Here is a 14,432-nt window from a genome sequence, read left to right as displayed (position 1 = left end):
TTAAATAAATGGGTAATTTTTTATTTAAGGCTGAGCTATGTGGCATGAGGAATATTATTTTCCCAATGGGGCTCAAACCAATGCCCCTTGCATTGGGAATATGAGTCTTAACCATTGAACTGCCAGGGAAGTCCCAAATAGTTAATATATTGGGATAATGAAAATCTGGTAAGTGAGTTGGGTAGAAAGACTTTACCCCCACAATGATCTGATTGGCTAGAATAAATCTTTACAGGACATTCTCTTTAAAAACACTGCCTGCTTCAGATAAGCTAATTAACATTAAACAAATAAAGCAAAAATAAAAGGCCACAACTTCTCAGATATAGATGCATCTTTATTCATACATAAAAAATAACACCTCAGAAATTCTTTTCTAAAAAGTCTTTTAATCATAAATTCAAAATGAAAAGATTGAAAGACAGTGTATAGCTTTTTAATTTTGTACACACTATAGTCACAGTAAATATTTAAGCTGCAAAAAAATATACCTCTCCAATAACAGGAAATGCATGACCTTCTGGAACTGTAGACTAAACTTACATGATGGTTTCAGAAGTCAAACTAAAAAAAAAAAAATTAACATTCTCAAGTAGAAGACTTGGCATTGCTGTTATTTGGGTGACTCTTTCTAGCTACCTCCCCCATGTCGATTCTTCCTCTTAGGTATACAGCTCAACAGAGAATTTCTTTTCCCTAATAATACCTATCATTGCCATGGAAAACAGGGAAGAGAAGTGATATGGGCTGCTGTAAATAGTCTAAAAACTATCTCCCATGATCATATGTTTCTAAGTGATGATGTTAACATTATCCACCCTATATAAGAGACAAAAAGTACCAAGATGTTTCAGGATCAAATAATTTATATATGATGACTGATTATCTCTTATGGAGCATGTAGGCCTCGGTACCATGTAAAGCTCAACCTTCCTTATAAAAAATATCATTACTTCAAAGAACCATAAAACGTTCAAGTGACAAATGTGAAGAAGCTGCTACATCCAAACAAGATAAAGACTTCTTAGTAAAACTGTAGCTTTTCTTTTTCTTTGGGCATAGGGATTAATTTATGATATTTTTCCCGATACAAAAAAAGTCATCTGATGAGACAACTTTATTATGGGTGTAGCTACCACCTCTCACCTTTTGTTCCCTCTGTCAATTCCCCCACTTGCTGGAGCCATTGATTTACTGGTAATGTTGGTATTATTTGAAGCATCAAAATCTGAGATGACAATTTAGAGAGTGGAACAAAAATCGTATAATTTCAGGGACAATGAACTTAAAATATCACCTTCACCAAACAGTAAAAAATGCTAAAACTGTCTGCTTTACTCTTTGAACTTGAGTTGTTCTTTTTTCTTCTTTATTTTTAGGTTTCAAAAGAGGTCACAGTTCTACAAAATTGGGCCAAGAAGTAAAGAAAATTAAAAAGTTCTTAGAAAATGCCAACAATCCCAATTTTCTGCCAGATGGAGCACAGACTTGATTTTTCAGGCCTTGGGCAGCTTTGAAGAGGGGAGGAGATGAAATGAAGACCACTTTTCCATCTTGTGCAAACAGCTGTTCTGTTCTTTTATTGTCAGTGTTGTTATATTGGGCTTAGTGTTTCCACAGGGCAAAAAACCTCTGGTTTGGCCTCACATTTTGTAAAACTGTCCTCAGGGTGGCATGAAAGAGCAGTAGACCTGCAGTACCAGTGATGTGGTCACTTGTGGAAAGTATCAGTATTTTCTCTCTCTTGGTGAGGTTACAGACATTCCAAGCATGATGGGAGAAACAGTAAATACGTACTATAGGAATATCCCTCTCTATCTTACGGTGAGGAAAGCAAAGCAAAAATAAGTATTCAAAGACCACATTTTTATCTTAAAAATACCAAAAGCTTCTCAAAAATATATATATATTAGGAATTTACATGAGGATAAGGACCTAGAAAACATCTCATCAGAAGAAAAAAAATTATAACAAAATCAGTGAAAGTAATAGATACTCTTCTACAAAATTCTGTGTTCAGAAAATATCACCCACTAAAAATGACCTTCAGTCAAAAGGTAGCTCTATTCAATTCTGCTTAGACTAGGAACTTTTTCAATTTGCTTAGGAGAAAAAAATCCATCTTTTAAACAGTAACACTCTTGAGTGGATTACTCTTATGGAAGGTATCATTGTAGTTCTATAGTCAAAAGAAGAAAAATCTGGCCCACAATCTGACTGAACAATTTACTCAATTTTCATGAAGCCTAAATGAACTAGGACTCAGAATCTCTTCCCATTAAAACCATGTGCGTCATCAAAACTAGAACACAGAACTAGCAGAACAATTGGGATTAATCTGTAAGAAAGTATAACTTCCAGAATTTGAATTTAGGCCTAACTGTTGAGAATTTTCTATTTAACATCTTCAGAGGCAGCGCTTGAAGCATCACGGGCCACCATCCTCCATCACGGTGGCTTTGATTAGTTTCCATTTTTATATCTGGGGAATATGAGTTTGATTTTTTTAAAAAAAGTTATTCATGGTTGATTGTAAAGATCTGTCCACAATGAATTAGCTAAAACATGTTACATATAAATGAGCCAAGTCAGATCACCCTGAGGCAGTTTAAAGACTTACAAAGCTTCGGTGAAGAACACAGAGACCAGGTCTCAGACTTCACACCACTAATGGTTAACGGTGTGACCTCTGAAGGCATCCTCTAGGCTTACTTACTAAAGTTGGAAAAATCAAAGTAGTTTTTCCTTAGCACATGCATAGGTCCCTCTTTGTGACACCAACCAACCAACCAAAAAACCCAAACCACAAAGAAAAAGCTCTGACAGACCAAACAAGCAAACTGCTAACAAAATAGAAAAAACCTTCACACCCTCTGTTTTCAAGTAAATGTTGTCTGTTCACTGACTGCAGTTTAGAGGGAAACCAAAACAGCTTCAAATTCATGGATTCACTGGGAGGATCCCACTCAGTCTCTCAGGGCAGGCTGGTGATATCTGATGGGGGGTTCGGGCTGTGGGAGACACCCTAGATGGGCCGGAGCAGATCTTATGGAGCACACGTGAGGGTGGGTGGGAGGATCCTAAAAATGATTATTTGAAGAAAAGCCCACATGTCCTCAGAAGCCAAAGACACATAAATAAAATTCTCCTCTAAAAAGACACACCGGTTTTATGTTTTCACGTGATTTTAAAGGACGCACAGAACAAGGTAAATCTTTTTGGTTTTTTAGACCAAAGTCATCCTCTAATCTTAAGAAACTCAAAAGAAAGGAATAAAGGTGGACGGACAGAAAAAAGGGGTATTCTTCAACTCTTCTTCATTGCACAGGGAAATCCCCCTGAAGTAAGAATAAGAAAATTCAGTAAGTCGGAAATAATTCTCATCTGAACAGTATTTTCCCTTAAAGCCACACTTTAATACTGATGTAGGCTTCATCCAATTAAAAATCACAAAGATTTTAAGAAGCAACCTTAGCTTTTATGCAATCACCATTATGAACCCTTGTCAGTTTGGGCTATGTATGGGTGATGTAATGGCTTTGAACCTTAACTTACACAGAACCTTTTAAAAGCAATGAATATCTTCTGTGATCTTATTTAATAACCTAAGAAACCTCATTCTTTAATAAAGCATGCATATTTACCCAAGCTTCAAATCACACTTTTCTTTCCCGTTTCTCACAAATGAAAAGCTTTTATTTCAGCATTCTGAATAGTAATGCCCTGTTAGGTTACTATCAGGACAAGTCTACTTTCCCAGGATAACATATTTTTTATTCCACAAGGCTGAATTTTCAAAATTCACAGTTATTTAGAAAAAAGAAATCTGCAGGTTTATAATCTACTTTATTATAAAAGGGATTCAATTTTTACAGTTATAGGTAATAGTATTTAGGAAAAAAGTTCAAAATTTATCAATATGAAAATATACCTTACTGATAGATACTTACTTATAAAAACATATTGCCTTTGCCATGTGAAAACCTGCTGTTTAGTTCTCTAGATTTCTTTATCAAGGCTTTTTTCTGAGCTTCATCAAATCGATGAACTTTGAGATCTGTATCACGGTCAAATGGTATTCTCTCTTGGGGCTTATTTTTATCTTCAGCAGCTTTATTCTTTAATTTTTTATGATGAATGTCCATAAGAGATTCTGACCTTTTTGATTCCTGGGGAGAGCAAGACGGCAGAAATAAAAATCTTAGTTTGGATAGGTCATTGGCAGAATATAATAATCATGAAACAAAAAATGAAGTAGTAATGGTGAACATTAAGGAGGGCTATTTACAAACCCCAATTGTTTCTCTTCTTTAAAAAAAAAAAATTATTATTTTTATTTACTTGGCTGTGCTGGGTATTAGTTGCGGCATGTGGGGTATAGTTCCCTGATCAGGGACTGAAGCAAGGCCCCCTGCATTGGGAGCACGGAGCCTTAGCCCGGGACCACCAGGGAAGTCCCCTTCTTTTTTTAATACTTAAAAAAAATTATTTATTTTTGGCTGTGCTGGGTCCTCTTCACTGCACGAGGACTTTCTCTAGTTGCGGTGAGTGGGGGCCACTCCCGACTTGCAGTGTGAGGGCTCTCACTGAAGTGGCCTCTCCTGTTGCAGAGCACGGGCTCCGGCACACGGGCTCCAGGAGTTGTGGCCCTCGGCCTCTAGAGCTTGGGGTCAGTGGCACAGGCTGAGCTGCTCTGCGGCTTGCAGCATCTTCCTGGGCCAAGGACTGAACCCATGTCCTCTGCATTGGCAGGTGGATTCTTAACCCCTGGACCACCAAGGAAGTCCCTCAATGGTTTTTCTAAATCCAAGACAGCATCTCTGAAGAAAATATGTATCAGAGGCAAATTCAATTCAACCAAAATAAAGGTATCTATGAACTCATGGCACATGATCAAAAAAGAAAAAAATGGACATGAAACTAATGTTTAAATAACCATCATGCAAAGCATCGTATGATGAGTCAGTGTTAATGGGTGAGAAGGGAGCAATTACTTTCTCTCTTGGGAGCCTGATTAAAGCTTCACGGATACGCTGGTCCACGAAGCCTTTGTAGGTGGGATGGAAAAGATAGGCACCACCAGGCTGAAGCAAAAGCACGCTCAAAGAAGAAAAACAACAGCACAGAGATGACAAAATCCAAGGCTGGTGCAGGTAAAGTCTGCGTGGTCCTGGCATAGACTGTGTGCCAAGAGAATTTCTGTCCCTTTCAGCTTTCCTTATCACCCTCATTTTCTTTCTTTTCAGCTGGGGAAGGTGCTCATATTTTCTTTTTAAAAAAAAATTGAAGTATAGCTGATTTACAGTATGATATTAGTTTCACATTTTCAAATATATCTAGGAGGATGAGGTTTGAGCAGAGGCAACTGGTTTTATAAATTAAGAGATTCATCACAGACCTTTCAGTATTAGTTAAAGGACAAGACAGAATAGCCCTGGATTGGAGGAGCAGGGCGTGAGACGCGCGAGTAGGTGCAGGCAGTACAGACCAGCAGCCTCCAACTGCAGTGCGTGTGTGTGTGTGTGAGTGTCTGTGAGATGCGTGAGTAGGTGCAGGCAGTACAGATCAGCAGCCTCCAACTGCAGTGCGTGTGTGTGTGTGTGTGTGTGTGTGTGTGTGTGTGTGTGTGTGTGTGTGTGTGTGTGTGTGTGTGTGTGTGATGCGTGAGTAGGTGCAGGCAGTACAGATCAGCAGCCTCCAACTGCAGTGCGTGTGTGTGTGTGTGTGTGTGTGTGTGTGATGCGTGAGTAGGTGCAGGCAGTACAGATCAGCAGCCTCCAACTGCAGTGCGTGTGTGTGTGCGTGTGCGTGTGTGTGTGTGTGTGATGCGTGAGTAGGTGCAGGCAGTACAGACCAGCAGCCTCCAACTGCAGTGCGTGTGCGTGTGTGTGTGTGTGTCCCTGGGGGCCACACAGAGCGGATTCCAAGGGGTATTGAAGGCACGGGGGATTTCAACGTTCTCTACCCGTGATTCTCAGCTGCTTCACGTAGCCTCACTTGAAACGGACTCGCCTGATGATGCATCTTGTGAGGATGTCTACCCTTTTATTACAGCCCTTTTCCATTTAATGAAGGAGAGGCCTTTCAGAATCTTATTAGAGAACACTGTCTTGAGGAACAAGGCTCCAGAGCATCAAATTAAAACACCTGCAATACTGGTATGAACGAAAGTTCTAATCAAGGAACTGGAAACCCAGGAGGCTTTGTGCTCTTTTGTGTCTCAAACATAATTTCTCTTAAAAGAGTGTGATATCCTTTTGGAATGGTATTTCTGCTGTTGTTGGAATGTTTCTGAATTCAGCTACATTGCAGAATGGGACAGTGAAAGACAGGGCAAGTTTTGCTTAACAACCTCATCTCCTCCAGACCCTGTCTCCTGTCAGAGAATGTATTTGAGAGCAAAGACATGAAGAGAGCTCAGTGAAGGCAAAATAACTGGTAAGAAATGCTGAAGGTGGCAGCATCTTATTTCATCAGAAGACAAATTCATGGCACCTACCCGCCTACGGTACAATTCAGAAGTGTCATAGAAATGATCATAATCATATTTATTTGAACAGAGAAATGAAGTCAGACATTTTCACAGAAAGTTAGTCTCACTTGTCTGACTTGACAATGAGATCTGACTTTGTCAACTAGGTTATGTGGTTGTTATTTCCTATAAATTGAGCTCTAGCTGGATGCTGTAATAGTAAGTATTTATTTAAATTAGCACTATTTCCAACTTCTCAATCCCTCTCATATAAGTTGGTCATTTCATACATCTTTAGGAAACAAATTGATTTGCAAGTTAAGTGCTTTCTAAACCTTTATTTTTAATGAAATTGGAGGTAAAAAGAATCAAATATTGCTAAGAAAAAATAACCTATCAATACACATAGCATGGAGAAACAGTTAAGAACATAAGTGCTGAATTTGGAAAAATCAGAGCAGCAATGATGGTGCTGACATTTTCAACACATGTTGATCACAGGCAAGAAATTTATGCCTAAGTTTCTCAGCCGTAAAATAATAAACCCTGGTAGTAATAATGTCCAAATATTTGGATGAGGTAGGAATTAGGTCATCTAAGGAATACAAAGGATTTAGTATATCGGAGTACATAAGAGTCAGTCAATAAATGTTAAGTATTCAATTTACTGAGCATTTACTATATTGTAATCTGGACAAGATCTAAATTTATAATCAATATACATTAAATGTTATTATTTCCACTATACAGATTTGGAACGTGAGGCTGAGAAATAAACCCTGTTCGGGGGGCTGCAGAGTCAGGGTACTACAGTCCTTCCTCTCCCTGTTCACCCCGCCCTTCAGTATCCAGTAGGGTGGTGATGCTGCCTGCTTGTACCCTTTGGAAAAAGATGGAAACAGCCCTCAGCTGAGAAGTTACTAAATGTCAAACCGTTCGAGTTGAAAAAAAAAGGGACCGATGTGAAAAAAAAATCAAAGTTGAGACAGAGTGAAAGTGGGGAGACATTAATAATAATAATTTTTTGTTAATAGATCATTCTGAGGTTTAAGTAAATAAATAGAAACTCTTTAAAGAACTGAATGACATCATGATAATGAACTGTGTTCCATTCTTACCCACTGCTTTATGTGAACATGGTTTCCTAACTCTTAACCATAAGACTCTTAACTATAAAAATGAACAAACAAAAGAACATATTTGATGTTGAAATCTGTCTTATTCTAGCAGTAAGTAACATTCATCAAAAGACCAGAAAGTAACTGGAAAAAAGGTCTTTCATTAAGATATTAAGTTTACATTTTACTTTTGAAATTTAATAATTATCAAAATCCGAGATATGTTTATATCATTTTGATCAACTGAATTTACAACTTAATCCAAAAGGAAAGAAAAGTGTAAACATTTAAAGACTTTAGATATAGGAAATTAAAACCTTTTGGTTTCAATTTATGTGCATAGATTTGCTGAAGTGAAATATGACTTATCAAGTCTAATCACAGAAGACTTTTAAGCATAAAAGTGAATTCCATTAAGATAAAATTTGTGGCATAAGAGAAATGAAATTATGTATTCAAGAAGAAAAAAGGATGAAATAAAATTTCCAACTGTTAAGGAAGAGCTTGTTCATACATATTTTTAAAGGATATTAATAGGTAATAAGTTGCTAAGGCATTTAGATATCATTTGAAACACTGAAAAGAATAATAAAACAAGCTATAAATTGTATCTCTGCTAACTATCAAAACTTATAATGACATCCAAACTATTTTTGGATGTCCAGGAGAAGTTTTTTGAGGGGATAATACTCTAAATACTGAGTAAAAATACTTGAAAGACCATCTCTCTCCACCCTTGACTGACTGAAAAGAAAAACAGATTCCTGAGCCCCATGACAGATCCAACCGTGGATCTCAGGAACCTGTGCTGTTAAAATCTACCAGCTTCTCACACAGGTGTCCCGTAAGACAGATGGTTCTGTCTGGTAGTTTGGTATTAACAGAGGGGGAAAGAGAATGGATAGCACAGGAGTAGGGTTAATCTGAGGATGGAGAACTATAATGGAGAATAAATATAATTATATGTGTACATATAAATGTAAAACATTTATACTGTAAAATTTAATCTTTTAGTGCAATTTCTTCACATTTTCCCTCCCTTCTTCCACTGAGATAATAATTCACTAATGAGACAATAAGGATGAAGGCAGACAGGCTATCAAGAGTCGGAAGGGAAAGGCTGAAGATTTAAAAAAGAGCTGGAGGAAACAGACAGCAGAGTCTGGAGAAACTGTGAGAAGCTGTAGAAGTCCTGCTTGTCCTTCCTAGAGCTGGTGCTGAGGAAAATGGTCTACACTGACGGGCAAAACTGTAGAAGGTAACAAAAAGTGAACACAAATGGAGAAAAAAAAATGGTCAGTTTCCACTGACTGATCCCCTACAGTAATAAACTGAACACCAAGAAAGACAGAGGAATACATTAAACCACTAGACTATTATAGTCAAATCACACAATTCAAGTGGACTGTTATGATAAAAGAAATGAACTGTTACATCAGTTTGTTTCAGGTGTGCCGTCTACCTAGTTTAGCACTATTTGCACACTGTGACTGATGCAGAGGACCGAACTTATAAGTAAGTAATAAAAACATCTAGAAGCAGTTAGTTCACAGAATATCACACCAAAAGCCAACTCATGTGAGATCAATTTGCCAAACCACCAGTTTGTTGATTTACCAAATTTAATAATTTAACAAAACGTGTATGTTTTATACTAATTTGTAAAAAACTAGGGCACTTAAGTTTGAAGGTGATAGCTTCTCAGAAGCTTTAGAAAATCCATGCTAAGGTTCTAATTGTTTGGTTTTCCTTTTGCCTTCATGTGCTTAGTCGCTCAGTCGGGTCAGACTCTTTTGCCTTCATGGTCATATTTTATAAAGATTGCTGAATTTATCAATACTAGGAGGTGGTTCAGTCTGAAAACCATATTAATATTTTGAAAAGTAGGTCTCATAAGTAACCAAAATTTCACCATAAGACTCAAACCCTAATTTTTTGGAAGCATTTTAAAGTAAATTGCAGACATCATTACATGTTCTGTATTTGTTTACACTGTTTTCTTTTTTTTTTTTTTTTTTCACTGTTTTCTTTTAAAGTAAATTTACATACGATGAAATGTGCAAATCTTAAGACTACATTCACTGAGCTTTACAATTTGAACTCCTAGCAATATGTGGAATGTATTTCCATCACTTCAGGAAGCTCTGCATGTTCCTTTCTTGTCCATCTCCACACTCCCACTCCAACAACAACTATTCTGATTTTTTCCCACCACAGACACATTTTGCTTATTGTGGAGCTTCATATAAATGGAATCATACAGTGGTACACGTGTGTGAAATCTTGGGTATGACTCCCTGCACTCAGCATAACGACTTTGAGATTAATCTACAATGTTGCATTTATTTGTAATTTTCCTTTTTATTCCCAAGTCGTATTTCATCATATATATACCCACCCCTTGCCCCGCTGCTTACTGGTAGATACCTGGGCTTATCAAAGAAATTAGCTGTTATGAATAAAGCTCCTATGAAGATTCCTACAGAAGTCTTTTTAAGGCTATTGTGAGTGAAGCACTCTCAAGTCTGTGAAAACTTTGCTAACTATATTTTTAATGCTTATAGAACTTTTCATAAACTAATGCACTGGGAACAGAAGGTAATTTTCCTAAACACCTGAATACCTTTCAGGAGCTGAAGGGTTCAGTGGTTTATTTATTCTTTGAGTGAAATACCAGGTTTTTTGAAATGAGTAAGAGACAATTACAAAAATAATAATTTGCCCAATGAATCCTGACTGTTTTCAAGTTTAAATTGAACTATATTTAAAGTTTCATACTTTTATTTAAATCTTTACATCAAATATTCTAAATTGACTTATATTTAGAAATGTATGAATTGGTATCTCTAGGAGTTAACAGGGCTCTTACTTTCTGATCATGTGCTACCCATCTCCAGGAATTGAATTTCTGATATATGATTCAAGTAAAAAATGAACTGGGGTGGGATGATTTGGAAGAATGGCATTGAAACATGTATATTATCATATGTGAAACGAATCGCCAGTCCAGGTTCGATGCATGAGACAGGGCACTCAGGGCTGGTGCACTGGGATGACCCTGAGGGATGGGATGGGGAGGGAGGTGGGAGGGGGGTTCAGGATGGGGGACACATGTACACTCATGGAGGATTCAAGTCAGTGTATGGTAAAATCACTACAATATTGTAAAGTAATTAGCCTCCAATTAAACTATATTAAAAAATATATATATAACTAAAAAAAAAAAAGAACTGAAATATTAAGAGATGCATTAAAAAAGCCCACAACATGAGGATTATACATATATGTGTATATATATATGTACACACAAGAGTATCTTTCAGAACAGATGTATAGAAAAAGACTGAGATGAAAAGAAAAACATATAAAAGAAAGAGAAACAAGAAAAAGAGAAAAAAAATGAGAAGAGCATTAAAAGATGTTAAAAAAAAAAAAAAGGTTACGCATTTTATTCTCTGACTTACATTGTATGAGGAGACTTGCTCAACCAATCTCTTATCCCTTCCTGACAGTATATATTCTTCATCCTTCTTACTGAATGACTTTCTTGCTTCTTGCATCTCCTGAGGAACGAACAGATAACACATTATGGAACCACATTATCAGGAAAAAATGAACAAGAAATACTGTTATTTTAATTCAGATTGAGTAACAGGAGACTAGACAAGGCCAGGCCTGTTGATTCTCTTCCCACTAGAAATGTTAATATTCTTGGCAAGGGATCTGTTAGTCTCCTACTCTAACATTTTCCTGAAAACAACAAAAAAAGCCCACAAAACCTCCATCCAATCAACTAACTGGATTCTATCAAACTCAGAGATGAGTCTGACAAACTGTAATAAAATGTAGAAGAGAAAATAAGGCTTAAGAAGAAATCTTCCATTACTGTTTTCAAAACCAGGAAAAGCACTCTTGAGGGAAAAAAATGAAAAGAAAGAAACAAAAGGGATATAGAAAAATAAAAATAAAACTATCTTTAATTCACAGAAGACATATGAGTGTCAATGTAGAAAACTCCACAGATCTATTAAACAACTCGGCATTAACACGGCTGAAGTGGCTTAGCAGCAGCAGCAGCAGCGGCATTAACAAGCAAGTACAGCAAAGCTGGGGCTTCCCAGGTGGCTCAGTGGTAAAGAATCCGCCTGCTGACGCTGGAGACAGAGGAAATGTGGATTTGATCCCTGGGTCAGGAAGATCCCCTGGGGAAGGAAAGGGCAACCTGTATTCTTGCCTGGAGAATCCCATGGGCAGAGGCGCTCAATGGGCCGACCATGGGGTCGCAAAGAGCTGGACACGACTGAGCACACAGATGCGCAGCAAAGCTGCAGGACACCAGGCCAACAGACAAAACATACCAGCAACGAACAATCAGAATTTGAAATTTAAAAAGATATACCATTTACTATGGCACACACACTGATGAAATACTTAGGTAAATTTCCAATAAATTTTAGTTGTTAGAAAAAAAAAAATTCTGGAGAATACAGCCCCAACCAGGAATGACTAAGGCTCAGACACAAACTGAAAACTATTTTTCTCAAAGCATGTTTTTATACTGTTGCTATCTCCTTAAGATAAAGTCTAAGAGGACCCCAATTTTTATCTAAATAATGGACTAAAACAACACTGTACTTAATAAAGTATGCTAAAAACCATAACATAGGAGTAGCTCATTTCTCATTTTTCCATAACAATTTTCCCAGAAACAGATTCTTTACTTGTAATATTAAGAGAAAAATGATGTTCTGATAAGATGGAGGTGAAAACCTGACCATCTAAGAGTTAGTAAATCTAGTCAAGACTGGGAGGCAAGATCATAACAGATCTTATTCAATTAGTTTATGCATAACACTTTCATTTCTTTCTAATCTTACTTCATTTAGGCCATGTTGGCATTAGTGGTGGGGAGATGAATGCTAGGGAATCAAACATAAAAAGTAAGACAATAAAATAAATTTTAAAAAAAGGGAAAATGATGGAAAAAAACATACAAAAAGGATATTTGGAAAGAGAGGAAAAAAAGGAAACTTGACTAAGATCTGTTATAAAAATAAAAAATTAGTCATGATCTTTATCAAGGACAGCTCTATGATACTTTCTGTGATAAATTCTACCACAAATATGTCTGCGGTATTACATGCTGTGATATAGTATCACATAAGATTTAAGGGGTATTAATAATCCCTTTGTGAGTCTGTTGCAAATATACAACAAAACACTTTTAGCCGTAAAAAGAAGGACTGGGTCTAAAGAACTCAATCACAGGATCTAAAATCTTAAGTTCAAACTGTACTGGTTACTCTCTCTTCGTTCCATTTTTCTGTGTTATTTTTCTTTGAGGAAGACTTCTTGCATATCTAGCTGCAGGCTAGACATCTACTCACACACAGTGAGGAGCAGGAGGTCTGAAAAAAGCACAGATAAAAAGTCCACGTAAGGGATTTTCCTGGCGGTCAGGAATCCGCCTTGCAATGCAGGGGACACAGGTCTGATCCCTGGTCAGGGAATTAAGATTCCACAGCCTCAGGGCAGCTGAGCCTGCACGCTACAGCTGGAGAGTCTGTGGGCTGCAACGGAAGATCCCACACGCCACAGTGGAAGACTCTCCATGCGGCAACTAAGACCTGAATAAGCCAAATAAATAATATTAAAAAAAAAAATCCATGTAAGCAAGGGTATTAAGTTGTCTTTTTGGAGACGATCTTAAAGGCTAAATTATAAAAATGCCAGTAGGTTATTTTTATAGAAGACCAGTTAAGAAAGAGCAGACAGGCATTCCAACACTAGTCATTCACAGGCTCATATCTTTCAATTTTTTAAATGTATTTATTAATTGGAGGATAATTGCTTTACCACATTGGGTTGGTTTCTGTCATGTATCAGCATGACTCAGCCAAGGTCTACATGTGCCCCCTCCCTCCTGCACCTCCCTCCCCCGCTCCAGGTGGTCACAGGGCCCCAGTCTGAGTCCCCTGGGTCATGCAGCAAATTCCGACCGGCTCTCTATTTCACACGTGGTAATGTATGTTTCCACACTATGCTCTCCATTTGTCTCACGCTGCCCGTCCCCCACAGTGTCCACAAGCCTGTTCTGTCTGCATCTCCACTGCTGCCCTGCAGATGGGTTCATCAGTACCATCCTTTTAGATTCCGTATGCATGTGGAATTAATACACGATATTAATCTTTCTCTTTCTGACTTACTTCACTCTGTGTAATAGGCTCTACGTTCATCCACTTCATTAGAACTGACTCAAATGCATTCCTTTCTATGGCTGAATAACATTCCATTATATATATGTATTCATACCACAAATTCTGTATCCATTTATCTGTCGATGAACATCTAGATTACTTCCATGTCTTAGCTATTGTAAACAGTGCTGCAGTGAACACTGATGTCTTTTTCAATTACGGTTTCCTCAGGGTATATGCCCAGAAGTGGGGCTGTGGGGTGTGGCTCACCTCTGTACCCCACCTTCTGCCGCAACTTCTGCCCCCAGGTGTGTTGGTTCATCTCACCTTTCTATTATAACTCTTGGATTTCCTTGAATCTTCAGGGCAAAAGAGAACTTATGGTTTTGCCACATATTCTGCTAAAATGAGGCGTTTCCCACATACCATCCACATTTTAAGAACAACACTATTTCACAACCAATTCTTCATGAAAATCAAAGTGTCTTAAGGAGCTTTTTCTGTCACCTGTGACCAAACATGATGCTTGCCAGAGGAGACATTCAATTTTTGGTTATAGAGTGAAAATAGAAATCTTCATAATTCTAGGTACTAATGAACAAGACAAACAGAGTTAGGGGTATGGATTAAGTAAGGAACTGTTTA

The 14,432-nt window shown here is 37.6% G+C and overlaps 1 protein-coding gene across 3 annotated transcripts in view; it reads right to left on the bottom strand.

The window, feature by feature from the left end:
* Nucleotides 1–319: 319 nt before the first annotated feature.
* GPALPP1 (GPALPP motifs containing 1) overlaps nt 320–14,432 on the bottom strand; it is a 32,351-nt gene continuing 18,238 nt past the window's right edge. For all 3 annotated transcript variants that reach the window (XM_043891894.1, XM_043891893.1, XM_043891895.1), the window contains exons 7-9: nt 11,055–11,153; nt 3,951–4,169; nt 320–3,338 (exon numbers count right to left, since the gene is read on the bottom strand). In XM_043891894.1, coding sequence (XP_043747829.1) covers nt 3,951–4,169; nt 11,055–11,153 — 318 coding nt within the window. In that variant the 3' untranslated portion in view covers nt 320–3,338. The remainder of the gene's footprint in view (nt 3,339–3,950; nt 4,170–11,054; nt 11,154–14,432) is intronic.

This window comes from Cervus elaphus, chromosome 30, assembly GCF_910594005.1.
Source record: "Cervus elaphus chromosome 30, mCerEla1.1, whole genome shotgun sequence".
Lineage (NCBI taxonomy): Eukaryota > Metazoa > Chordata > Mammalia > Artiodactyla > Cervidae > Cervus > Cervus elaphus.
Note: the sequence above shows the minus strand (reverse complement) of the source record. Positions and strands in the feature narration are given on the sequence as shown.